At 39.1% G+C, this 26,870-nt stretch overlaps 1 protein-coding gene across 1 annotated transcript; it reads left to right on the top strand.

Annotated features, from left to right (window-relative positions):
• The first annotated feature begins 704 nt into the window (after positions 1 to 704).
• Positions 705 to 26,293, top strand: LOC122211691 (estrogen-related receptor gamma). Its single transcript, XM_042925039.1, has 2 exons — positions 705 to 1,109; positions 25,989 to 26,293. Exons 1-2 carry the CDS (start codon positions 707 to 709, stop codon positions 26,120 to 26,122), a joined length of 537 nt encoding a protein of 178 aa, XP_042780973.1. The 5' UTR covers positions 705 to 706; the 3' UTR covers positions 26,123 to 26,293.
• Positions 26,294 to 26,870: the final 577 nt, after the last annotated feature.

Below are 26,870 nucleotides of genomic sequence, written 5' to 3'. Positions count from 1 at the left end.
TGGCTATGAAATAGAGCGATTTAAATAAAGAAGCGAAGTGATTGAGGATATATTCCCTATGTGTCTTAGTCAGATCAATAAGAGACACAGTTATGCTTATGGAAGCATGTTGACAAACTGTAATTACAGAGCTGAGGAATCATCTGTTCGGTCTTGAAAATAAAAGTTTGATTCTGCTCATAATAAAATGATTGCAGCATGGGAACATGGGAGGGAAGAATAGAGTGAGGATAAATCCAATTTTGGAAATGATATAGACTTTTAAATCACTCCTCTTCCGCGGCAAATTTAGAATCTAGAGTATTGACAGTGGTTTTCCAGGAGAAAGGTAAAATAAAAGGAATTGGACCCGTTAGAGGTTTTGTTTATGGCCTGTCTGGGCACTTTGATGTAACCCTGTCATGCCCTTATGCTGATTACCTTCTTGTAGAACAAGAGATATTGACTAGGGAATGAATGATGTGTAGTCCCAGCTCTTAGGCAGCGCTCTCAAAGAGCAATGTCTTTAACATATGAATTCTTCTATTTTTTTTCCCCTCCTTTCATCCTTCCCTTTCACTTTCTCTCTATTTTTTTCACCTTCTCTTTGTTTCTACCTGTTTTGGTTTCTATGTTTAACACTCTCTCCTTTTCTCTCTCTCTCTCTCTCTCTCTCTCTTTCTCCCTCTCCGTTTGTATCTCCTTACATCTCAGGCTTCTCTGCAGAATGTCAAACAAAGATCGACACATTGATTCCAGCTGTTCGTCCTTCATCAAGACGGAACCCTCCAGCCCGGCCTCCCTGACGGACAGCGTCAACCACCACAGCCCAGGTGGCTCCTCAGACGCCAGCGGGAGCTACAGTTCAACCATGAATGGCCATCAGAACGGACTTGACTCGCCACCTCTCTACCCTTCTGCTCCTATCCTAGGAGGTAGTGGGCCGGTCAGAAAACTGTATGACGACTGCTCCAGCACCATTGTTGAAGATCCCCAGACCAAGTGTGAATACATGCTCAACTCGATGCCCAAGAGACTGTGTTTAGTGTGTGGTGACATTGCTTCTGGGTACCACTACGGGGTGGCATCATGTGAAGCCTGCAAGGCATTCTTCAAGAGGACGATTCAAGGTTAGTGTTGCACCTGGGAACACCCCACTCTCGCCCAGCCTCAGGTTGATGGTTGGCGGTTGGTTGGCTGGTTTTTCTTAGTTCTTATCCTTGATAATCAAGTTTTCCAGTCTCAATTCTGTCTTGAGTACAAAATAGAAATAGATTACAATAGCTTGTGGAGGGATTATAGAATAAACTTCCCCAGATATGCCCCCTAAGAATTCTGCTTTCACTGTTAAGCCCTAATGATGGAATGATATGAAGCTATGTGTTAAAAAACACAGCTATTATCAGAGCAATGGAGGTCTGTGTTGCAACTAAACAAATACACACTGGATCCATAGTGTTTTTACCTCTTTGGTTCTTCTTACAGAGGCATGAAAATAATAGATACTTTAGAGCAGTGGTAACTTGAGTGCGTACCAATATCACCTTGAGATCTTGTTAAAATACAGGTCACCCTACCCTCAGAGTTTCTGACTTGTTACATCTGGAGTAGAAGTCCAAGAATTTATATTTCTGACAAATTACCAGGTGATGCTGATTATACTGGTCCAGGATCCATGCTTTGAGAACCACCAGTCTACACAATTTAATTGTCTCCAACCTTCCTTCTTTCCCTATGGTGGGATATACTTTCCTCACCTTTTTAATGAGTTTGTAATGGAAAGTCTTCCAAATTATACCTAATTATGAAATATACCTCCCACATATATAAGACACATCTGAACCTTCATAGACTTTCAGATTTATAAATAACAACATAATTGTAGGAAAATATGGCGGAAATTTGTATGTGCTCATTTGAACTAGTAATCCACAAATACAGAGCTCCACTCATGTTAAAAGCCATAGATATATATTCTCACAGGAAGTTATAATTTTTACTTTTTTAGGTCCTTTGTGATATACTTATGAAGAAAATAGGGGAAAGAAAGAGTAACTGTTGAGGATTCTCAGCTCATCAGTGATTCTATTCTCAGTGGCTTACAAAATGTTTTCTTTTTTTTTAATGTTTATTTATTTATTTTGAGGGAGGGGGGCGGGGGGAGAGAGGAGGGAGAGAGAGAATCCTAAACAGGCTCTGCCCTGTCAGCATAGAGCCCAATGCAGGGCTCAATCTCAGAAATTGCAGGATGGTGACCTGGGACAAAATCGAGTCCAGATGCTTAATTGATTGAGCCACCCAGGCACCCCAAAATGTTTTCTTCTTAAAAGACAGCCATTTTTTGGATACATGTATGTCTTCCCACTTATCAGTGGTTCTCACCTTTGCCAGCTCACTGGAATCATCTGGAGACTGAAAACATACTGATGCCAGGCCTCGTCCCCCCAAATTCTGAATTAACTGGCTTTGGGTGTGGCAAGGGCAAAGGAGGGATTTCTGAAAGCTTCGCACTTAATGTTTAAGTAAAGCCAAGTTTAGAAATCGCTGCCCTCTCCTGTGCTGTGTTCTATAAATAAATGGTTTCTCAGCGTATCTCTAGTGGACCAGTGGTATCACTGTCGCCTGGGAATTTATTTGAAAGCTTCATCCCAGATGACCCCAATCGGAATCTGTGGGGGTGAGCCCAGCAATCTTCCAGGGGATTCTGATACTCAGCCGAGTTTGATGTCTACCATGTGGCTGCTGATTACCACCAATGACTGACCATCGTCTGCTAATGGCCCATTCTTGGACGTAACTGAAATCAGTTTAATAGCTTTGTGATGTACTGATTTTTAAAGTGCAGATGAGATTATGTTTGTTGAATTCTCATCCTTCTAAATTTTTAACAAAAGGTGATCAGGAAACCCTTTATTTGTACATACAGTAATCTCCCACCTTTTTTTTTTTTTTTTCTTTTCTTTCTAGAGCAGCTGGGAGGCAAGTCTTGTCCGTTAGTTGCACTGAAGATTTCAGTAAAGGTCCTTAGTGGATTGGGTTTTACAATTTCCCTTACTTCTGTGTCTATTCCATAGCTTCCTTGATTTGTGGCTGTTTACTTAGGATCACAGTTTTTCAAGACATCATTAACTCTTAGATAATAGAGTGGATATTTAAGCCTAACTTTTTCATAACCTTTCATAGTTTTAACTGAAGAACACAAGTCAGGTTAGTTTGGAGTAAATATGAATTACCTAATTTTTTTTTTTGTTTTATATCAGACTTTAATTTTTTTTTTTTTTAACGTTTATTTATTTTTGAGAGAGAGAGAGAGAGAGAGACAGAGAGCAAGTGGAGGAGGGACAGAGAAAGAGGGAGACACAGAATCTGAAGCAGGCTCCAGGTGCTGAGCAGTCAGCACAGAACCCAACTTGGGGCTCAAACTCACGATCTGTGAGATCATGACCTGAGCTGAAGTTGGAAGCTTAACCAACTGAGCCACCGAGGCGCCTCGAGTAACCTAAATATTTTCATGGCTGTATCTTCATATTTTAGGGTTCATCATTGCCATATCTTATTAGCATTTTCTTACAAAAACCCTTTATCCACTGGATCTTTGTTTTCTTTTTTCTCATCTATAAATTGAAGGCATTGATACCTACCTCATGGGATGTTTAAGGATAAAATGAAATGTGAAATCATAGGTAAAGTAAGTAAAAACAATGTTTTGCTTCCACTCTTGTGCATCGGAAAATATCTTCAGTTTATTTACTAACATTGTAAAACTTGAGAATGAAAACACATTTCAAATCTTTGGGTTCTTAGTAGCCATTGTCCAAAGGTATTAGAATACTTACATTACGGAGTATCTAAAAATTCAAACTGGTAGTGACTTGATTTTGTTTATCCAGGTTATACAGCTCTGGAATTAACTACACAAAGATAAGCAAATATTTTGGGATAAATTAACAAATGCTGTGTATGCTTCTATAAGCAAGAGGCTCTCACCATGAAAACCACCCCCGTTTACTCAACAAATATTTACTGAGAACCTACTGTGAGCCAGACACTAGCATGCTGTCTGGAGTTTCATCTTACCAACATTTTATTAAACCTCAGTTCTCAAACACTTGTGCCTTGAGGTGAATTCCTCTACAAGCATCTTCTGCCTTGAGGGAGTAACAAATTTTTAGGATGGGCTGGGGGCGGGGAGGGGGCAGGTGGTGGTTCAACTCCTTGGTTCTTAGTATGTTTTCAAAAGAAACAACTATGAAACGGTTTCCTGACAGTTTTTTTTTTCTTTAAATCCTATAGCTTAGATGTTAGTAGCTCTGCATTAGTTATTTACTGTGCAATTAACTGGAATAGAGCAATTGGAATTCTATGCCTGATTATTCCTTAGGACGCTGAAATGCTACCAAAAGCTTAACAGAGCAAAGCACAGGGTGATTCTTGGCATTGATGTATAGTGCTCAGTTTTACTCCATATTGGAGAGAGCAACTTTCAAGGATTTTGAGCAGGAGACAGAGATGTCACTGTCCAGATTAGCACTCTGGACTTGCCCACCTGGCTGTGTTTGTAGCTGGCAGCTGGGCGGCACTTAGGCTACCCTGCTAGCTACATCAGCAGGCATCACACCGTGGGGCTAACTTAGCCCCAAAAAGGCAGTGAGGCAAATAAAGGGATTAAATTGTGAAAGTATAATGTAATAATTAGGGTGGTAATTGTAAGGAAGACTGGAACAGCCCCTCCTTTCTGTGGCCAAATAGTGATAGCAGCTGAACTCCAAAGACATTGAAAGGGGCCCAAATCTGTTGTTCTCATCACAGATTCTTGTTCTGATGCTGAAGGGGCCGGGAATCTATTCTCATGCCTTGAGGCAGCATTGCAGCCAAGCTCTCCTTGCAGAAAAGGAGTCTGTCCCTTCCCTCCCCTACAGCTCTTCAGGGAATGAGAAGAGATTATGCAACTCCCTTTAAGAGCAAGTCTTTCTACTGTTCACAACCCGTAAGATCAGGGCATTATGTAAGTGTGGCTTCCTCCTCACTAGCGCCTGCTGGTGCTCTTGTTACTTGACTACGTGACAGGTGCACCCAAAAGCATATTTGTGGGGAATATTACCTCTTTAGAGTCTTTATTTCTTGTTGTAATAATCTATTTTTAAGATTGGTTATACAATATTGATAAATATCAATTATGAAGGTTGGGGAAACTACTTCTTAAATTTAAAGCCAAAAGCACATATATCTGGAGCACACCTTAAGAAAAGTAATGAGGGGCGTCTTGGGTGGCTCACTCGGTTAAGTGTCCGACTTCAGCTCAGGTCATGATCTCACTGCTCATGAGTTCGAGCCCCTTGTTGGGCTCAGTGCTGACAACTCAGAGCCTGGAGCCTTCTTTAGATTCTGTCTCTCTCTCTCTCTCTCTCTCTCTCTCTCTCTGCCCCTCCCCCACTCACACTCTGACTCTTTCACTGTCTCTCAAAAATAAACATTAAAAAAATTTTTAATGAAAAAAAAAAGAAAAGTAATGCGAATTGTTCTCTTCAAAGATGAATGTGGTATTCCAATTGTGAAAGGCAATTAATCATAGATTTCAGGGAAAGCCAACCAGAAAGGCATGTTTTATTTATTGACTACTTCCAAGTTATCATTGAACAACCATTGAACTAGGTAAGCGCTTAGGGAAAAGTCAAGGTGTTTTTGTTTTTGTTTTTCTTTTCTGCTGACCAAAAAACCTTTTTAGAAGATTCTGACAGTCCTATCACCTGATGGGGTTAAAATGGTAGTTGTGATCTCATTGCCATTTTCTGGGCTTTTTAATGGTGTGTGTGATATCATTATTCTGATTTCTTTTCAATTCCAGTGTTAGTCCTGATTCATAAATGAGTGGGAGATTTTTTGGTACGTGTACCTTCCTGTTAAGAGTGTTCCTTGGAGTCTAGTGAGGGAAGCAAGAGAAGAAAAATATCTTCCTATGCCCCCAAAATATCAATATCAATACATAGTTCATCATTTAACATACAAAGTTCTAACTTTCTCTTTGTTTCTCTACAAGGATATATGTACATATATATATATACATATATGTGTGTGTGTGTGTCTGTGTGTGTGTATTTGTATATAGTTATATGGCCAATAAGGCCCTTTCAGCTGCTCATTTCTGGGCTAGAGATAAGACCTTTTGTTTTCCCCACACCTTCATGAAGAGGAAATTGTATACTTAAAAAATCAGGTTTTGGGTTTGTTTTGTTTTATTTTGTTTTTTAAGATATTCATTATAGCATAGGTCGTGGGTTCATATAAAACCAGGCCTAGGTGTCAGCCATTTAGAGCTGAGAGACCTTAACATCACTGTGCCTCTGTTTCCCAGGTAGGAAGGGTTAAAGGAGAGAATGTCTGTCAATTACCTGGCCCATAGTAAGTGCTCAATAAATTATGAATTTTGATTGATACTGGCAGTGTACTGGGATACTCAAATACTGGGTGGTTCAGATATTCCAGCACAAGTGTGTCCTTGATGCTGAACTGGGATGTGTAGGCTTCCTCAGATCATAGCTATCTACCTTATGCTATGATAATAAACCCTCTCTCCCTGAAGCCATTCTTGACAATGGTGCCCTTTTTCACCAGGAGGATTTGAGTGGGCTGACTGGAAATTCGATGAGTTTTGTATAGTTTTATGGCAATAAATTACCTTTTTTTCCCCCTGTGTCAATGGATGGGAAACTGGGTAAATCAGAATAGGAGCCTGAGTCCTGGGACTTGTGTGAAATATCAGATTCCCAGTTAAGCTTTACATGTGGGATTCAGGAATGAAGAAGCAGGACGTCCTTGCAGCATGAGATGTAGGAGTGACCGTGATAAGAACTGAGTTCCCTCTGGACATTTGTGGGACCCGAGACAGAACTATGGCGGTCAGCCACGTAACATATGTGTAAATGTTTAGAAGCTTAGAAATCGAGATAACAGACTGCTAAGTGACGTATGTTCTCTTCTTCTATTGGACAAACATACCTTCATAATGGCCTGGGAGGCCAGCTTTGCATTTTGAATTCTTAGACTCATAGGAATTTTGTGTCAGAAAGAGGTAGTAGAAAGAGGGTCCGTCCTTAGCCTACACCCACGCCATTTCTCTCTTCCCCTCTACCTCCTATTATGTCCTGTGCATAGCGTGGACACCCTTGCTCACATGTCCAAGGCACATTGACCCCTTCCAAACAGTTACCCCTAGACTGCATGGGTGTCATAATGTGCACACCAACAGTCCAGTCCAGGTCACCTTCCAGAGGATGGACCCACGGGAGTGGCCCATGCAGGTCCTGGAAGGGGATTGTGGCAATTTAGCCGCAGAATTTGAGAGTCCCAGCTACTGGGGATCATGGGCTACAAGGGGGTCGGCTCCAGCTGGTCTTCTCCTTTTAGCCTGTTGAAGGGCCCCCTGCACTGTGAAGTCTTCTAAAGCCCAGGGCCTTCAGGTGAAGGTTTTTTTTTTTTTTTTTTTTTTGGTCTGGTTCTAAAGGTGACATGGTAAGAGCCTAAATATCCCCTTAAACATGGGGCATTAAAGATGAGGCGTTTGCCTGCTAGCCATCTGCTAACGCTGCGGGCATAGCCTGTGGATCTGATGTGCCTACTTCTCTTCCATACTGAACTGCTGACTCTTTTCCAAAGCAGGCGGCGTAGTCCTAGAGGATCTTTCCTGGGTGTCACGTTTTCTTTGCCATTTGTGCTATTTTAGTCTTAGAAGAGAATATTTGCAACACTGGAGGAAGAAGAGACTTACAAATTGAGTGTCTGAGCATCATCTGAACCTTGCAAAAGAAAATATAAAATACTCTCTATTTAACTTAAATAGTATTTAAGAAAAATACTTACCCCAGTTTATAAATGACCTCTTTAAAACTCTAATATGTTCTAAGATTAAAACTCAAAATAATATGGAAATGTTTAAATTGACTTGAAGAATCTCAGGGGTTATCAGTTTGGATGTAGTATTAAATTAAATATTGATACTAATATTACAGAAGAAATATTGTGTACAATTCATTTGCTTTAGCTCAGAGTTTGCTTTTGTTAAAGTTTAAGTGACTTTTCCACTTTTTCTTGCATTTGATTCCAATTTTGTCTGATTCTTGGAAATGCATTTATGTTGCCAAATTATAAATGAGAGATATCATTATACTCTGGCTATTTTAATTGTAACTTTCAGTGTTTATTTTAATAGTAAAATTTATATTACAGACTTTCTGTGTTGGTAGAGAATATGTATTATGTGAATGGATCTTTTAGGAAAAAGCATAATTTACAGATTCATCTCTCTTACTTTTGACTTAATGAACCCACTTCTAGGGATAAAAGAGTAGTGATTTCTTTTCTGTGGTTTGTTCTGACTTTTAGGAACGCACCTAAATTGTCATCACTTCTCAAGTTGTTGTAGAGCCAGAGAGTAAATATTTTAGGACCTGTGGGTCACATGCCTTCTCTGTCACATACTCTGCTTGGCTTTGTTTTATTTTTTAAGCTGTTTAAGAATATAAAAACCACTCTGAGCTTGGGGCCATACAAAAATATGCCTGGGGCTCGATTTGACTGCTGGGTAACTGCCAGACCAAAACACCCCAATTTATCTTCTTGTAGGCAACATTGACTCCTAGGATTTTCAACCCAGAGGACTTCTTTAGGCAACTTTCCATACCTATTATTTTAAACTGAAAGCAAGTTCTGTATCATGATGATCTTTTAAGTGTACTATCTCAGTTTTCCGAATGTTTTTATTTTTTCAAGGATCACATTTTTCTAATCTCTTGTCACTGTTCACTGTGTCATATTCGTGCGTGTTAGCTAGCGAATTGGAAAGTGGAATCAATGTAAATTAAAACATAGTAACAGAGCAGTTGACAAAAAGTTGGATCTTGAGTTGTATAAGACTGATTATTTTCAGAGATTAAATTGCATGGTTGATCTTTGATCAAAGAGAAGAAAATAGAAGAACATTTAACTGTCCTTACTATATTTTTGTCCTTCAGATATTAGGAACTCAAATTTGTGACATGACCGTCTCTGGTGTCATTTACATGTTTTTTAAACACTTCGTTATGTTACTGTAGTTTGAAAGTCATTTAACATTGACGTATCATTTTAGCTATTGATTCACAGGGGAAGTTTACCAGCTGAGTGACACTGGATAAGAACCTGTCCGGTGTAAGGGGTATATGCCAATGGCAGGAGGAAACGAATTTTTAGTGAAACTTTTTATGACATGGTAAAATGTCCAACTATAGTTTACTGTCAAATTAGTGAGATATTTTAGTCACATTAGCCAAACAAAATTCACTTTCGTAGCAATATATTTGCAAAATGAGTGACACTCTTTTCTACTGTCTATGCTGTTTCGCAGTGGTTGGGAACGCATATAGTATGCGTTTTATGTTCCTCAGGTAAGTTACATTATGTTTATTTTTACTTATTTAAAAAAGGATATTTGATGGAAACCAATTTGACAATAAATTCCATATTAAAAAAATAAATAAACATTAATCTTTTGTAATTAACTATAAAAAATTGAAAAGGACATTTGTGATAATAGTATCACTAATTTTTAAAAGTGCAATAATTGTAATTAATAGAAGGACAAGCGTTTTAGTAATTTTTTAAACTTAGCTGTATCTTCTGGGACGTCTGGGTGGCTTAGTCAGTTTAGCGTCTGACCCATCATCTCACTTCAGGTCTTGATCTCAGGGTTGTGAGTTCAGGTCCTGCACCGGGCGCTGCGCTGGACTTGAATGCCTACTTAAAAACAAACAAAAAAACTTAGCTCTGTCTTCATACTTTAAAGTGCTGATGTATCTGTAATATTAATATATTCTCCATTGATTCTCCTTGACGTGGCCTGCATGATAGAATCATAAAAAATAAGGAGGTAATTCTGGATTATCTCTACATGTACATGCATACGTAAGAGGCCATGCTCTCCTGTATTTATTTTCGTAAACTTATCTTTCTTGACTGAAACTGTCTGCCCTCAGATAATACAGTCAGTTTCCCATGGTTCACCTGAGCTGGGGTCCTCAGAGGTAGCAGCATGGTGGGAAGGGTACTGGTTGCGGCATGAGACCTGGTGCTGTCTCTGGTTCCAGCGTGGCAACATCTCAACATGTCAACCCACCTGGGCCGCCCAAACCTGTTCCTGAGTCAGTCCCTCTCCTGTGGAAAGGGAGCATGCGCATTGCCGTTTCTTCTAGGCACTCTGTTGGTGAGTAATTTTCTTTTCTTAGCCTGCCCCAGCCTACCACTCGTCAAATCTAAAACGCCTCCCGGCACTCCACACCAACACTCCTCTGGGCAGGTAATGACTGAGGAGGACTTTGTGTAGTTTACACGCTCAAGACTGAGGCACTGCAAGATCAGTTCCAATTAATTCTGTAAAAATGCCATTTGCTCTCCTGTCTTTTAGTGTGGTTGAATTTTATATTTGTGATGGACTTCTTAGGAAGTGGGGTGTGGCAGATCCTTTGCCCACAGACCAGTGGACTTTCTTCTGGAAGGACCCACCACCACCCTAGAATTATCTGGTGACCCTTTTTTGATGAAGGGCCGGAGGCTGTTTTTTGATTACTAGATAAACTGCCCAGCAAAGCTATCAGTGCTTCGCTTTCTATGCTAATAGCTTTCATTCTCCCATTCTTGTTCTCCCTTGACCCAGAACCAAGCCCTGACAAATCAGGCTGTTTTATTCAGAGAACCAACTGATAAATTGCCTTGTTAGAATTGCCTCAGTAGCTATAGTAGGAATGATACCTTGTGCTTTATTTTTTCAGGATGCACGCTTTAATGCCTATGTTAAAGTAATTATGTGATAAGACCCTTCCTCCCGTAAACTCAAAGTTAGTTACTGCTAACCCCAGTAGATTACAATGTTCACCCTAAAGGTAGGAAGGTAAACAAAGAATGAGCAAGGAAAGGTCTATGGTCTCAGGTTCCTATTGATGTGAATGTGGGTCATTTTGGTAATTAGTTGTAAGAGTATATGTCGCAGTATGATTTGCTGGGTCCTGAGGAAGGGAGACATCAGTAACTTGTTAAAATTCAAGTCTTTGAAGCTATAAGGTGGGATGTAAGGAATGGCGGGGTAGGGTTTCATGGCATGGGTCAGAAAGAACTTTTCTCCTTTACTGTTAACAAGCCCAGAGCAGTGTTTCCTTTTTCTGATCTATTACTTGATAAACTCAGATAGTATCTTAGATGTGGTAAAGAGTACCCACTGCATTAATCCACTTTCTCTTGAAGTTGTTGATAATGGGGTTCAATAATGGCCTAGTCCTTGCAACTCACTTACACAATTTTAAAAGTGTTTACATCTGAATGATGTTTAAGCATTTATTTATTTCTTAATATTTATTTTATTTTTATTGTGGTAAAAATCACACAACATACACATAAAAAATGCATGTGACATAAAAATCACAGAACATAAAAATTGCCATCTTAGTCATTTTTAGGTGTGCAGTGTATTAGTTAACTGCACATTTTTGTGCAACAAATCTTTAAATGTTTTTATGCTGTAAAACTGAAACTCTACACCAATTAAACAACTGCCCATTCCCCTCGCCATTCCCGTCTCTTTCCAGCCCCTGGAAACCACTTTTGTGCTTTCTGTGAGTTTGGCTACTTTTACCTCCTATATTCTAATCATGCAGTATTTGTCTTTCTGTGATTGGCTTGTTTCAGTTAGCAGAATGTCCTCGGGTTATCCATGCTGTAATATATGACAGTATTTGCTTCTTTTTAAAGGCTGTATAATATTCCATTATATGTCTATACCACTCTTGCTTTTTCCATTCCCCCATCAAAAGACAATAGGTTGTTTCCGCCTCTTGGGTGTTGTGAATAATGCTGCAGTGAACCCGGGTGTAGAAATATCTCATTCAGATCTTGTTTCCAATTTCTTAGATAGATACCCAGAAGTGGGATTTCTGGATCATCTGGTAATTCTACTTTTAATTTTGTGACAAACCTTCATACTGACTGGTTTCCCATAATGGCTGCACCATTTTACTCTCCCACTGACAGTGCACATGGTTCAATTTCTCTGCATCCATCCTGCAATTCTTTTCTTTTCTTTTCTTTTCTCTTTTCTTTTCTTTTCTCTTTTCTCTTTTCTCTTTAATTTTCTTTTCTTTTCTCTTTTCTCTTTTCTTTCTCTTTTCTTTTCTTTTCTGATGAGCGCGTGAGGTGAATGTGTAAACATTTTTGAAGGGTTTCACATACTTTCTGAATTTGAAGTTCTAATCTTTTACCTCCTTAGGCTGTGCATAAATAATTACATATGTGAACAATGTAAATAGTTGTTTTCAGCCTCTTGAGTTGCACACAATGCCTTTACCACTAACAGTAGATGAAAAATTCATTAGTCTGTCATAATGACTATATCAACTGTTACAATGTGCCACATTGTTCTAAGTGATTTACACTAATTGTTCTATTAATTCTTCCATTATCCCAAAGAAGTAGATACTACTATTATATTATTATACTATCATATTTATATATGTGGAATTTGAGGCTTAGAAAAATAATGGCCCCAAAACAACTGGATCTCAGACAGTGTGAGCCATGATCCTGTGCTCTTTACTACTCATTACCCTGCCTTGCATATTTTTTAAGCTTTTAAAGCATCAAATAATTTTAGACTGAATTCTTCGTAAGAGATTTTAGTCCATGGGCAAAATTTTCTATAACATTGATAAAATAAAATAAAAATGGGAAATTAAGAATATTTCCAAAGTTATGATTAGATAATAGTAAAGGTTTTTAATAGTAAAGGTTTTTTAAAAAGGAGACAATCAGAAATATGTCTTAAAAAGATCTGTTTTTTTAATTCATTTTTAGAAACCCCCTACGTATGAAGTTTGAGGGCTCAGTTCTTCTATCATACCAGTTTTCTGTCTCACTTCCCTGATTTTTATCTGTTGGTTCTCATTTTGCTACTCAGGATTTTTTAAATGATGTTTGTAATGTTTATTTTTGAAAGAGAGAGAGTGTGTGCGCACGCAAACAGGGGAGGGGCAGGGAGAGAGGGAGACCACAGAATCCGAAGCAGGCTCCAGGCTCTGAGCTGTCAGCACACAGCCCGACAGGGGGCTCAAACCCATGAACTGCAAGATCATGATATGAACTGAAGTCGGACACTCAGCCAACTGAGCCACCCAGGTGCTCTGCTACTCTGGATTTTTAGTTGTTAGTTTTAGGTTGATCCTAAAAATATACCTCCACCCCCACCACTGATAAAACTTCCAGACTCTTTAATTCTTTATTTCAGAAGAAAAGAGGTTTATTTCTTCTCTTGTTTTGATGTGAAAATTGTTGTCTGCTTGTGTAAACTTTGTGACTGCAGTAGAGGGCAACTCTTTTTTTCTTGTGATGAATACTAGTCAGAAGAAGGGGGGAGAATGTGATTATATGAATGAATCTGTATTTTTAAAGAAAAAAAATTATGTTCTTTGGGATGAAATCTTGTTTATTTTGGTTTGAATTAGCTTAAAGAGACCACTGAATTCTAATATACTTTTTAATAAAGGCACAGCTGAGTAATAACACAAAAAGAAAAGAAGAGGATTTAGTACACAGGAAATTTTGATTAATTTAGAATTTAGAGCTTGAAATCTGAATGTACCTTTGGAGTGAATCTGAAAGCATAGCGAAGTCTACATTCTGATATCCATTTTCCAGTGCAAACTATTCACATAGTTTTCATTTGAAGAAGATCAGAGACAAGTACAAGAATCTTCAAAGGAATGAATCTAGCCCAAGATTTTGTCCTTGATTGCACCTTTTTTTTTTTTTTTTTTTTTTTTTTACCTTTTGCCTCCAAAGCATCTTCACTACTCCCAAGGCACCTCCTTGCTTCTGGAACGCCTTCACTGTCCCCCAGAGTCTTCAAACTATGTTTTACATGGGGAACAATTTCAAATTTTATAGATATTTAAAGCAAAAGCCCTCCAACTTCTTATGCCATTTGTTCCTCTGAGATAGTACCAATTTACTAAGATTTCTTTTGTAATATCTGTGCCTAACTTGTAGGAAGCTACTTGACAGAGTTATAAGTAAGAAAGGAAATAATGGGTAATAGATGTTTTGTGTGTGTGGTGGTTTTTTTTTTGTTGTTGTTGTTGTTGTTTGTTTGTTTGTTTTAAATCATTGCTGCCTTTTGTCCATATGTTTTAAGGTCTGGGGCCAAAGAAATTTGCTAAAGAAAGTTTTATTGGAACACAGCCATGCCCATTCTTGTATTGTTTAGTGGCTGCTTTTGGGCTTCTGCCAGATTTCTGGGGAGTCATAGTAGAGACCAAATGACCTTCAAAACTGAAATGTTTACTGTCTGGACCGTTAATAAAAAACACTTGTCCACTCTTGCTGTTATATGAAGGAGTGAGAGCTAAACAGGTATCCCCAGCCTTCCCTGCCTCCCCTGGGCCGTCACCACACAGGAAGTCCCCCTCCGTCACTGCTAACTTTTCCCCTATACTCCTCCTTCCTGAAGAAATGCCTGGCACTTTTCTGCAATCCCTATCATAGCAGACAGTTTAGTACACAGGTTTTATTTCAGAGAGGAAAATCTTTAGGTACAAACACCACATGTTAGGAAACTTTCGTGGTCCTCCCTTGGGCTTTCCTTGTTTTACTCTACCTCCACTTGGCAGTCCTATGTCAGTTCCCTGATCTTTGGGGTAATTAGTTATTACTATCCTTTTTTTTTTTTTTTAAGATTATTTATTTATTTTGAGAGAGAGAGGGAGAGCGAGTGAGCATGACTGTGAGCAGGGGGAGGGGTAGAGAAAGAGGATAGAGAGAATCCCAAGCAGGTTCCAAGTTTTCAGCCCAATGTGGGGCTCAATCTCACAAACTATGAGATCATGACCTGAGCTGAAATCAAGAGTGAGACACTTAACCAATGGAGCCACCCAGGTACCCTGATTACTGTCTTTTGAATATTTGTTTGCTTTTACTTCTCATAATGTGCCTGTGATTTGGACATCAGGTCTATGCCTGTTGGCTTTCTTGCAACAGGCCAGAAGAAATTCTCTGCCAGGCATTTCCTCACTTCTGCACTGAGAACCAGCACCTGGCCACTTGTAGAGCCCCTTTAGCTTTTCTGCATCCTGAATCCCTTCCCTGCATATAATTACAATGTTGTAATTATTGTTGAGAATCGGTGCTCATTCTGGTTCAGGCCTTGAGTTACATGATCTCATTTGATTTTCATAGCAACACCATAAATGTGTCCATTGGTATGATCCATCTTTCACCCCTGAAGAAAGAAACTTGAAATTTAAAAGCTTTCCTTGACTCCTGTAGAAAATGGTGGAACAATCACTTGAACCCCGTTTGACTCCTATCTTATCTTGTAACCATTGTTGTACTGCCTCCTGCAGTTTAAGGTCAGATCAGTTACCATCACTGTGTCCAGCAGATTTCCCCAAATCTGTGCCAACTTTGGAGGACACAGATAGATGCTTGTTGAATGCATCAACTTGATCTTGAAAGAAGTAAGTCTCTAATACCAATATTATCTCTTTTCTGACAAAGTTCTTGGCACATTGATGGCACTCAAGAACAGAAACATTTAAGGACAGTATTAGGAAAAGATGTGCTTGTGTTTACTTGTTGAAGGTACAAGGAGAGTCTTTGGATTGGTATGAAGTCAATTTCCTATATAAGAGTCAGTTGGGGCACCTGGCTGACTCAGTTGGAAAATCATGCAACTCTTGATCTTGGGGTTGTGAGTTCGAGCCCCACGTTGGGTAGAGAGATTACTTAAAAAAAATTTTTTTTGTAATTAAAAAAAAAGAATCAGTTGCTTTGTCACATAGGCTATGATCCTAATGCCTCCATGTTTGTCACATGGACTTCCTGTACCGTTTGATGACTGCCACTGTAAAATGTACCTTTCTATTAAAAAATAGTGAATGCCTTAGATTTTATTAGCATTTTTTTCTTTCACCTAAAGTATTTTGTTAAACCACTTTTTAGTCATATGTTTTAAAAAACAGATAAGAAAATTCATCAAAGTTCAAAACATGTAGGTAGAGACAGAACATGTAAAAGTTGCTGTGGAATACTGAGCACAGCAAATTTGGGGGTTATGGTTGCCTCAGCTATCATCTTTCTTATGGCAGTGGTCATCTCTGAGCTCTTTTATAAATACTTCTGTGACACCATCCCTACTCTGTAGGAGCTTAGAAACTGAGATGCAGTGGCTACACACGTCACACAGGGTATGCATTCTACACTAGGGAAGAAGAGTTGCCTTTTCCAAGAAGATGTCATCGCATCAAAACTAAAAAAACATTGCATTTCTGGTTACCTTGGATGAGAGATGTTTGTATTCTCTATCATCTTCATCAGCGAGCGTGTTTTTTATTAGATACTGATTATTCCTTTTTAAAATGCCTTTCAGAACACACTCTCCCGAGTGTGGATTACTTTTCTCTCCTATCATGAACAATAGCATTATTTTGGGATCTTTAAAATGCATTGTTTACAACCTGACACCTGTTGCTTTGGTGACATGGTCTGTTTGGTTTCTGTGGAATTAAACTGTCCGCAAACCGTAGTGGTACAGAGACAAGTAGAGGGATTTCTTTTTGAGGTGTTGAGAGATTCCATTCCCCAAAAGCAACCCTATCCTCTCCCACAGCTGCCCTTGTACCATAAGTCTGACAACAGCAAAAGACAATGCCAAGATCCACCCCTATCTTACGATTCTAAGGCATCAAAATTTCCTTTCCAACCAGCAACAATAGCAACAACAACTACACAAAGCACACTCTCAGAAGATAGGAGTTTCATTTTTTATTTCTTTTCGAACAATACTCCATTACTTTTAGAAGATCGGAGTCAGGCAGCATTGCATCATAGTTAAGAGCACGGACTTTCTTTCAGTGCCTTAATTCTCTCATCTGCCAAATGGTGTTCATATCTGTAAAACACATAAAATAGTGCCTGACACCCTTTGTGTTTATTATAGGTATTGATATGCAGATTTTAATGGGCAAATTTAGGGAGCATTGGACTGGATGTCAGGTTATTTGAGTTTTAGTCTTTTTTTTTTTTTTTGTAATTAATTAATCCATATCCTTGTCAAGAGGGTCCAGCGAATAGAAATTAATCAGTACATATTTACCTGTCTGTGGTCTCTAACACAAGGAGGATGAACCAGCTAACGTTAAGTTCTCCTCAAAGTCTAATATCCTTTAATTTTGTGTTGCCTAATGCCAAATGATACGTTATTAGCAGTTTCCTATTAGTTTTATTTTGTCTCATTGACTGTACTTAGCTTTTTTTAAAGAATAATTTGGGGCTAAATATTAAAATGAAGGAATGAGGAATAGGATCACTAAAAATCAAGTCAACAGGTAATGGGTGGCTTCCTGTGGGTCATTGACTTGACTACACGTTCTTTGGACACAGGGGATTCCAAGGGTTGTAAGTTCCTGTCCTTAAGGAATATACAATTGGAACAGGAAGTAGGTGATCCAGTAGACACAAATAATACAGGATGTTGAGTTCTTTTTTTATTTTATTTTATTTTATTTTTTTAGTTTATTTTTTGAGAGAGAGAGAGAACAGAGCCTGATGTGGGGCTCAAACTCATGACCATTAGATCATGGCTTGAGCTGAAATCAAGAGGCAGATTCTTTTTTTTTTTTTTTTCAATATATGAAATTTATTGTCAAATTGGTTTCCATACAACACCCAGTGCTCATCCCAAAAGGTGCCCTCCTCAATACCCATCACCCACCCTCCCCTCCCTCCCACCCCCATCAACCCTCAGTTTGTTCTCAGTAAGAGGCAGATTCTTAAGCAACTGAATCACACTGGTGCCCCAAAGTATGCTGAGTTCTAAGAGAATGACCCACGTGAAGACAAATGTGAGATGAACCAGTTACACCCATAAGGACTCAGTCTTGTGGGCTCTGGGAAAGCTTCATGGAAGACGTGGTAAAAGAGGCACGTGAAGAGGGCCAGCAGAAAAGATAATGCTGCTTTCTAGGAATTTGGACTAATTCAGTGTGCGTGTCAGACAAGGGTGGGCTCGGGATAGATAGGCATAGAAATTGACGTGAGACTCTGGGAAGGGATAAGGCTGGTGGGATTTGGAAGAGCTTTGCAAATCCTTTACCCTTGATTATAATCAGATTACACCCACTGATGTGCAGTTTATGAGCCCCAGCATAGTGACAGGAAGTGCTCACAAGGAGATATGGTTGATATCTCAGAAATTCGCTTCTTAGACAATTTGGTGCTTTAAAAAAAATGACTTGAGTTCTTCTTCTTCTTCCTCTCTTCCTATTATCTGTAAAATATAGCCATGTACACTAGAGTTGTTGGCAAGGCAAAATTTTCTTTCAGCTTCTCTGGGTGAATGACATATTCATTTTTACACTTTTGCATAAATGTGAGGAAGGTTGTTTTATAATATTTCCAAATTCCAGATTTAGGTCTTAAGAGCAAAAGTATTTAGTAACTGATGAAATCCTACAGTGTCTCTCCCTTTTGTTCTCAGAAGGGTGAACAACGTGATCTATGGTTTTAATACCTATATTACATGTAATTCTTACAGTGTTATAAAGTACACGTGATTATTCCTCCTATATATTTTAGTAATCTGACAGGAGTAAAGGTAAAGTAACTAGTTAAGTCCACACAGCTAGTAAATGGCAGAGCTAATTTGGACCTTCATCTGCCATTTCTTTTCTTCCCCTTCTCTCTCCTCCTCTGCTTTCACTCATTTATTTTGAGATGTCTTCCTAAACCCTATGCAGGGTAGTATGTTATAGACATGCAATGGGCGTCCAGTAATTTCTTCCACCTTTTCTTTGAGATGAGCATGCCCAGTGCCTCATGTTTAGTCACTGATTGTGAAATTTATGTTATAAAGGAATGTCCATGTTTACGGACTTGGTAGAAGCTGAGGTAGGCTATGTTTTGTTTCACCTGGGAAAAAAATCAAGGCTGAATAATTTCCCCCCACTTGACAAAACTGTTTTCTTGTGGGTCTATTTTTTATTTAATTCAACAGGTCAATACAATCTTGTGGTTGGCTGTATCGTACAGAGAGGTGGTGGATGCCCACTGTGGGTTCAGTGGCCCACCCAGTATGGCTCGCCGGAAGATGAAACCAGAGCATGTCAGTCTATAGTCAGTCGACGTTGCTCAGGGTTTATGAGCCTACCTGCTTATGGGCTTCTTTCTGATCTTTTTTTTTCCCTTAAGGACAAACCGTCATCTCTTCTCAAGTGGGAGGTAGGCCTGAGCTTCAAGGTGAAAATGCAGTAGTCTGTGCCTGAATATACTAGTATGGCTCTTGTGTACTATGTCTGTGATTATTGGAATTTAATCCTATAGAATCTGAAGAGCCAAATATCAAAAGACCTTTGCTCTACCCGCTTATTTTCCACCTCATTTTTTTAAGAGGATAGAGGGGCAGCAAAAAGGCAAAGAACGTGAGGCTTTGGCATAACCCTATACATGAAATTGCTTTGATAAGAGCTGGGCATGACTGTTAACTGGATGTGACACCCTCTCCTCCCGCCTCAGTAGGCCACAGCCTCCATTTCACAGGTGATCTGCCATCCCTTTGGGAATCTGACATGGCCATTCCTTATAATACCTTTGGGCATCCTCTTTTAGAACTTGAGGCAGGTTCTCAAAATACCATCAGTGATCTATAGATCTTTGAAATTTGAAGGTAAATTTAAAATTTAATACTGAGCACATATCATTTGCCATCATGTCTTGCGATAAGGAAGCAGTCAGATGTTTTGGGTGAATGCGGATGAAATGTAATTTGACGCCCCCCCCCCCCCCCCCCCCTTATAGCTTGTAAAGTGACTTTAGTGGCATTTCTAAAGGGAGCTTCAAAAAGTATTCAGAGCAATCCTTTGGGAACAGGTATAATGTCTCTGGGTAACTTTGAAGTCTAACTTGGGATTCTTTGAAAAAATTTAAAAAGTGTGTACATTGATGTACGGATATGTAATAAATTATTATTCCATATTATATAATCCTACTTATAGCTAATATTTCAATTTCAGGTGGAAGGGGCAGAAAATAGGAAAAAGGAAGCATTAAAAACAAGAAAGAAAAGAAAAGGAGAGAAAGGAAAGGTGTTTTGCTATATGGAAAAACTTTTACTATTATACACTAGAGGGTTTTCTTTCATTTTTGAATGTTTTTGGTCATTTAAAACAAAAATACTATGGATTATTGGCTGCATGTTTTTAATGCTCTGTAATTGTGTACTAAGGCAAATCCCATTATTTTAAAATTACTTAATACTGGAAAACAATTGGATAAACCCCACTTGGAGCGCCCTGTGGGTCATCTCAAGCCATTTGGTTCTGTTAATAAAATTAAAACAATTGGGGGAAATATACAGATGCTTTCAAAGTGGCTTTACAATTATGATGTCTGTATGTATGAAAAAGAGGATAACTCTTAGGAACTGCATGAAGCCAAATGCATCATTACTGTGTTTGAGTGATGTGGGTTGGGAGTAAGGATTTGACATATATTTTTATTTTGAGATGCCATGCTAATTTACATCATTCAGCCCTTTCACTGCCAAACTGTAAAAGTCCATTAAGTGACTGAAAGGAATATACAAATTATCCACTGGCACTCCAGGCTGGAGTTTTACATACACCCTGTTATTCTATCCGCCAGCTAGCTGCAAGATTCTATTAAGCAGTAAGTGAGAAAATTATATTGCCTACAAACTAATTGTACAAAAGACTCTGAAATAAGTAATCAGAGCCCAGGACTTTCTGAAAAGCTGCCAGGAGATATTATAAATTGCTCTATCATTCTTGTCAGCCTGGTTTAAAACCCAAAGCTTCCATGTTGATTTGGTTCCCTCTGCAACAGAGCTCACTTCCCCAGCTATTGACAAAACTGGGAAAATTCCAGTCGTGTCCTCAGTCGGTGCCCAATTCAGTCCCCGGTGCCATCTAACAAATGTGTCCCAGAAAATAGCAAGCTATAATCCAAGAAAACTCCGTGTCTGAAATGAGAATCCTAGCTTGTGAACAATAACTTCTGCCTCCTCCCGAATGACTGTCCTGTGTTAACATTCCAGGTACCCACAGTTGCTACTGGAAATATTTTTACCTGCTTTCCACTTTTCGCGAATCGAAGGAAAACAAGTGCCCCGTAGAGGTCACGTGGTCTACTGGGAGTAATGTCTTTGAGCCATTACCAAAATAGATGTAGCATTATTACCCAGGTGCTTGGGGCAGCACATTTTTAGGATAAAAATGCCTTTAAAAAAATTATTGCATTGAAAAAGCACCAGGGAAGGTATTTCAAGGACAGAATCTGTGTAGACTCTAACACGGATCAAAGACTTTGTTGGGTGGGTGATCATAGCCAACAACAACGAACTAAAACTCGATGGGAGGGCTTTGAAATTAGAGAGGTATCCCTCCAGCACATAAGTTCTTTAGAATAATGTTGATTTGTTTTTCAAGATATAAACTGGTGTTACTTAGTGAAATCAAGGTTATCACTCATATATGTCAAGACTAATTTATTGAAATTTGGCTGAAAGATACCTGATTCATCATTAACAATTTCTGTACACTTAAGCTGAAAATATATCATTTGTGCAAACACTCAGGACCACTATATTTTCTATCCATTCACAGTGAAATTTTTACAAAAATGTTTTGTTGCCTATAGCTTTGGGAAGATACTTCTACCACGGCACAGTTAGGTATTCATTTTTCACAGCATAGTTTGGTCATTCGCTCCTAGGCTGAGAATTCATTGACTTTCTTAGGCATGATCTCTGCATTTGTGGGAGTGCGTGTGTTTGCACGTGCATGCTAATACTGAATCCAGAACCATTGCCCCCTACACCAAATTGTATTGTTATTTGCTTACAAGTCTTATCTCCTCTGTAAGACTGTGGACTTCTCAAGAGCAGGAACTACCTCTTTCTGTTCCAGCCCATCACATGATACAAAATTGCAGGCTCATTGATGAGCATCAAGGATCCAAGAATGAATAAGACAGATCTTCTCCTTCAAAGTTCATCCTAAGGCACTATTAAAAATTTCTCTGCCTTTACATTTCTTTTTGTCATTGAGGAACTATGGAATGTAATGGTTAGAAAGGAAACTAGAGTACTTCTTTATATATGATCTAAAATTCTCATGTGGTAATTTTATAATTTCCCTTCTGTTTTTTGAAGAAATTTAAAAATCTTTACACAATCATCCTTAGAAGGGTCATAAATCATAGATTTAGCTACTCTTGTTGAATCACTCCTAAATATTTTCTCCAATGTGTTCAATAAGTACTATAACAAGGTAAAAGTTAACCCTTTTAGTGTCATCTGTCTGTATTTTCATGTTTTATTTTCCTTTCATTCTTATTCTATTCATATCAAGATGCTCTTTTATTTCCTTTAAAGCCTCTTACAGTTTTTTTTTTTTTCTTTTCACACTTTGTTCCCTAGCAGCTTTTGTATATTTTTGGTTTTCCCCTCAATGATCTCTTCCTGTTTTGCCTTGCATTTCATTTTTCTCAAAGCCACTTTTCAAGGTTTTAAAAAATTAACTAAGTTTCTGAATACTGTTTTTTGGTTCGTGGAATGATTTTCCTAGTGTTCTTTAAAAATTTTTTTTTAATGTTTATTTATTTTTGAGAGAAAAAGACAGAGAGAGACAGAGCTGGGGAGGAACAGAGAGAGAGGGAGACACAGAATCCGAAACAGGCTCCAGGCTCTGAGCTGTCAGCACAGGGCCCGAAGCGGGGCTCAAACTCACAAACCGCGAGATCATGACCTGAGCCGAAGCCAGACACTCAACCGACTGAGCCACCCAGGCGCCCCAGATTTTCTTAGTGTTCTTAACATTGCCTCCTGATGAGATGTCTAGCTCTTGACCTTGTGGGCATTACTACATTATAGCACCATAATTAGTGTTCAAAGCAATGACCTTGAGGAATCAAGAAAATATAAGCTTTCTAAGCATATTATTTTACTTATTTACTACTTTTTGGTGGAAGATTTTTCTACTGTGTAAGAAACGGTCCTTGCCTCCAGGATCTTACCATCTAATGGGTAATATGCATGCAAAAAAGGTATGACAAAATATGGCATGTCTGTAGGTGATGAGAGTACGTGAAAAGATATGAGAACCAAGAAGTCATTTTCTGCTATGATGGTCTGAGAGGTTTTCATGAAAGATTTGAATGGAATTTGAGTTGAACATTGAGACTTGGAAGTAATTTTAAGAAGAAAAGAGGGGCAAAGATAGATCATTCTCAGAGGGAAGTCTGAAGGACACAGGAAAAGAATAAATTGAAATGGCTGCATCAGAAAGTTCACATAAGGTAATAATTGTAATATTGCTGGAGAAGTAGGCAGGAGTTTTATTGGAGTGGGGATTTTGTTTGCTAATCTAATATTTTATATTTAATTCAAGAGGCCATAGAAATCTAGTGATTTTTTTTTAATTTTTTTAAAATTAAAAAAAAATTTTTTTAACGTTTATTTATTTTTGAGACAGAGAGAGACAGAGCATGAACAGGGGAGGGGCAGAGAGAGGGGGAGACACAGAATCGGAAGCAGGCTCCAGGCTCTGAGCTGTCAGCACAGAGCCCGACACGGGGCTCGAACTCACAGACTGTGAGATCATGACCCGAGCTGAAGTCGGACGCTCAACCGACTGAGCCACCCAGGCGCCCCTAGTGATTTTTTTTTTAATTAGGGTACCGACGTACCCAAAGAAGTCGTAGGAAGAGGTATGCAGCATGGATTACAGGGGGACAGCATGGAGGCAAATGCCCAGTTAGGAGATCACGCCCACAGTCCACATGTGAGCTCACACGTGCCTGACTTAGGTTCCTGTCAGAAGTGTGTTCTTGTGGAGGATGAGGATAGAATTTTCAGATGAAGAGGAACTGGTTGGAAATGAAAGATGATTTTTTTGTGGGGGCGGGGAGGGGAATGGTGGGTCACCCTGGTAGAAGTTCCCAGCATTGAGTTCAAAGTGCGGGTCATGCTTTGATATAGGAAAGTGAACAAAGGTAGGACTTGATACTGAATCTTTAGGCAAAAACAGGGCAAGAAATGCTGTTTGGAAACCATTTTTCCTCCCTAATAGTTATTGTTCCGCTCTTTCTAAGAAAGCAAAGACAGAGTTTCTTTTTAATAGGTATAGGAAGAGGTATGTAGAGTGAAAGAATCTGGTAGTAGAATACTAATTAATCCCTAGGAAATTACTAGCAATACTCCCTGGATGCAAAAGAAATTTCCAGTGATGGTTAAAGGAGCACAGCAGTGAAAAATGGTTCATCTAAAGTTCAGATCCTAAATCCTTTTATTCTCAGCCATGACCCAGCCAGTCTGGTTCCTTTGACTTATCCTCAGTTTCCTGGGTATTAGTAATATCTCTGAAGATGATGGTGTGTGCCTTTGTTGATGCAATTAATATTACTCTTATTATTGAATCTCTTATGTTAAAAAGTAGTTGCTTTTATTACTATAAATGCCCTGAGTTAGAATGCTAATTTAGTCAAACAGTTTTGATAGGCTTATCTCCAGTTATAGTACACAGCTTTTTAAAAAATTTTTTTAGTCATGCATACTTAACCAATTTTCAGTACTTATAAGTGGTTAGGTGTTACTTCCTGTTGAATTAGCAGTTGCTGAGTAGTTGAGTCTTTGTACAATCCTGCAATCCACTAATGTGATATTTAATGAGGAGACATCAGTCTGGAGAAAGGTAGTCAATATAAATCAGTGTTTACAAAGTGTGATTAACTCTGAAATATTTCATCAATGCTGTGGTCCCAGGCAGACTCTATGCTAATTACTAGAATCTGCGCATGTTTCAGGGGACTTGGATGGACCCTGAGTATTGCAAACACGGAGCAGCAAAATTGCAATTATGCTCGGACCGTCTCTGATGACAATTTATGCATTTGGTGTGATGACCTCCCTCTTCCCAAGAGGGCAATAAACAGAATGCATTTTCATTAAGATACTAATGCACTTAATCACAAGGGGAAAGGGTTAGGAAGCAAGGAAAGACCTTCAAGCACTATGTGACAGAGCTGATACGGGAGAGAGGCTTTATTTTAAAGGCAGCTTCTTTGCAAAGCTGTAGGCAGCCCCAGAGCACATCCCACATGCTGTCGTTGGCATTAATTGAAAAAATTTCAAGTCAAAGTTTGGATCTTCTTCTGGCTACATATTTATCACTTCCAGGGTGTAAGTACGACCACAAATAATGTCAACTCTGATATTAACAGTGTAGTTTCGTAGCAGTTTATTTCTATTTATGACACTTTCATGGAGCTTGAGTGTTTGGAATTCATTAATGCAGATAATGTAACAAACATGATGATGACGATGATGGTCATCATCATCCTCTTCCTCCTCCTTTTCAATAAACATTTACGAAGCAGAGAACCATGTTGTGAGGCCTAGTGAGAGCCAAGTCATTTCGGTCCCTGCCCTCTAGGAGCTTATTGTAAGGCCCCAGGTTAGCCTGCTGATAATTTTTCACAGTGGGGTTTGTGCTGTTTAGTGTCAGAAAGACGATAAGCCTGATGCATTGGAGCATCCGTAACCAAAGGAAATCCAGAACTGATGATACGAGAATATGATTTTGCCGTTTGTGCTTTTACGGAAATAATCTAGTTTGAAAATTCATTTCGATCCTAAGATTCTGAAAGACTGATGTTTTACACGGGTAGACTGAGCATAGTGTTTTAAAGGCTAACTTTAAACTTAAGCTTTTGAGATCCTTTACCATTTATCTTCCAGTTATTCAGTGCATCTCAAGTGGTTGCTACCGAGCAGACAGCTTCGTGACATTTATGACATCTTCATGAATCTCCTGTGACTTTTTTGAGGGGAGGGGCAGGATGAATGCGTAGACATTGCCTTTGGGATGCTCACATTTTTGGGGTCTTGCAAATCTAACCGCTTTCCTTCAAACTCTGTGTTTTAGGTAATATAGAATATAGCTGCCCTGCCACGAATGAATGTGAAATCACAAAGCGCAGACGTAAATCCTGCCAGGCTTGCCGCTTCATGAAGTGTTTAAAAGTGGGCATGCTGAAAGAAGGTAAGGCACGTCGTTAGAGGCCCCGCGCTTTAGGGTGGGAATGGGGGAAGGGGTGTGTGCAAGGGATTACAGAAATGCTAGAGAAATCAGGAAAAGAGGGGGTCACAGTAAGCACCCTGAATCTGATGACAGAATACTTGTTCACGCCTGAGTTTTCTGATGAGTCCTGGCTGACGGCTTGACATCGACAGGAGGGGACAAGGTGGGAAACGTCACATGTGCAGCTAAGCCCACCAGGTATGCTTGGTAGTTCTGGTTCTTTTTACCTTTACAATTTGCAGGAGGTGAAGGTCGAAGGACACCAAGAGGCTAGTCCTTGTCTTTTTGTGTTTCTTCTCCTTTCTAAGTTTGCAGAGAGATTTTTCCTTCCGTCGTTAATTGAGATATAGTTGGCAAATAAAAACTATATATTTAAAATGTATGACTTGATGTTTTGATGTGCATGTGTACTGTGAAATAATCGCCAGAGTCAAGCCAATCAACATAGCCATCATTTCATATTGTTACCACTTTTTAAAATTTTTTTTTTAACGTTTATTTATTTTTGAGACAGAGAGAGAGAGCATGAACGGGGAGGGGCAGAGAGAGAGGGAGACACAGAATCCGAAACAGGCTCCAGGCTCTTAGCAGTCAGCACAGAGCCTGACGCGGGGCTCGAACTCACGGACCGCGAGATCATGACCTGAGCTGAAGTCGGACGCTTAACCGACTGAGCCACCGAGGCGCCCCACCACTTTTTTAAAAAAATTAATTTTAGGTGTAAAA

Source organism: Panthera leo, chromosome F3 (genome assembly GCF_018350215.1).
Source record: "Panthera leo isolate Ple1 chromosome F3, P.leo_Ple1_pat1.1, whole genome shotgun sequence".
Classification (NCBI taxonomy): domain Eukaryota; kingdom Metazoa; phylum Chordata; class Mammalia; order Carnivora; family Felidae; genus Panthera; species Panthera leo.
The sequence above is the reverse complement of the archived record's forward strand: the minus strand, read 5'-3'. Positions and strand labels throughout refer to the sequence as shown.

Excerpts from the sequence above, each read along its gene's own strand:
- LOC122211691 (XM_042925039.1), top strand. The coding sequence starts at position 707 with ATGTCAAACAAAGATCGACACATTGATTCCAGCTGTTCGTCCTTCATC. Across the intron at positions 1,110-25,988 it reads CTTCAAGAGGACGATTCAAG|GTAATATAGAATATAGCTGC; the intron begins GTTAGTGTTGCA and ends TCTGTGTTTTAG.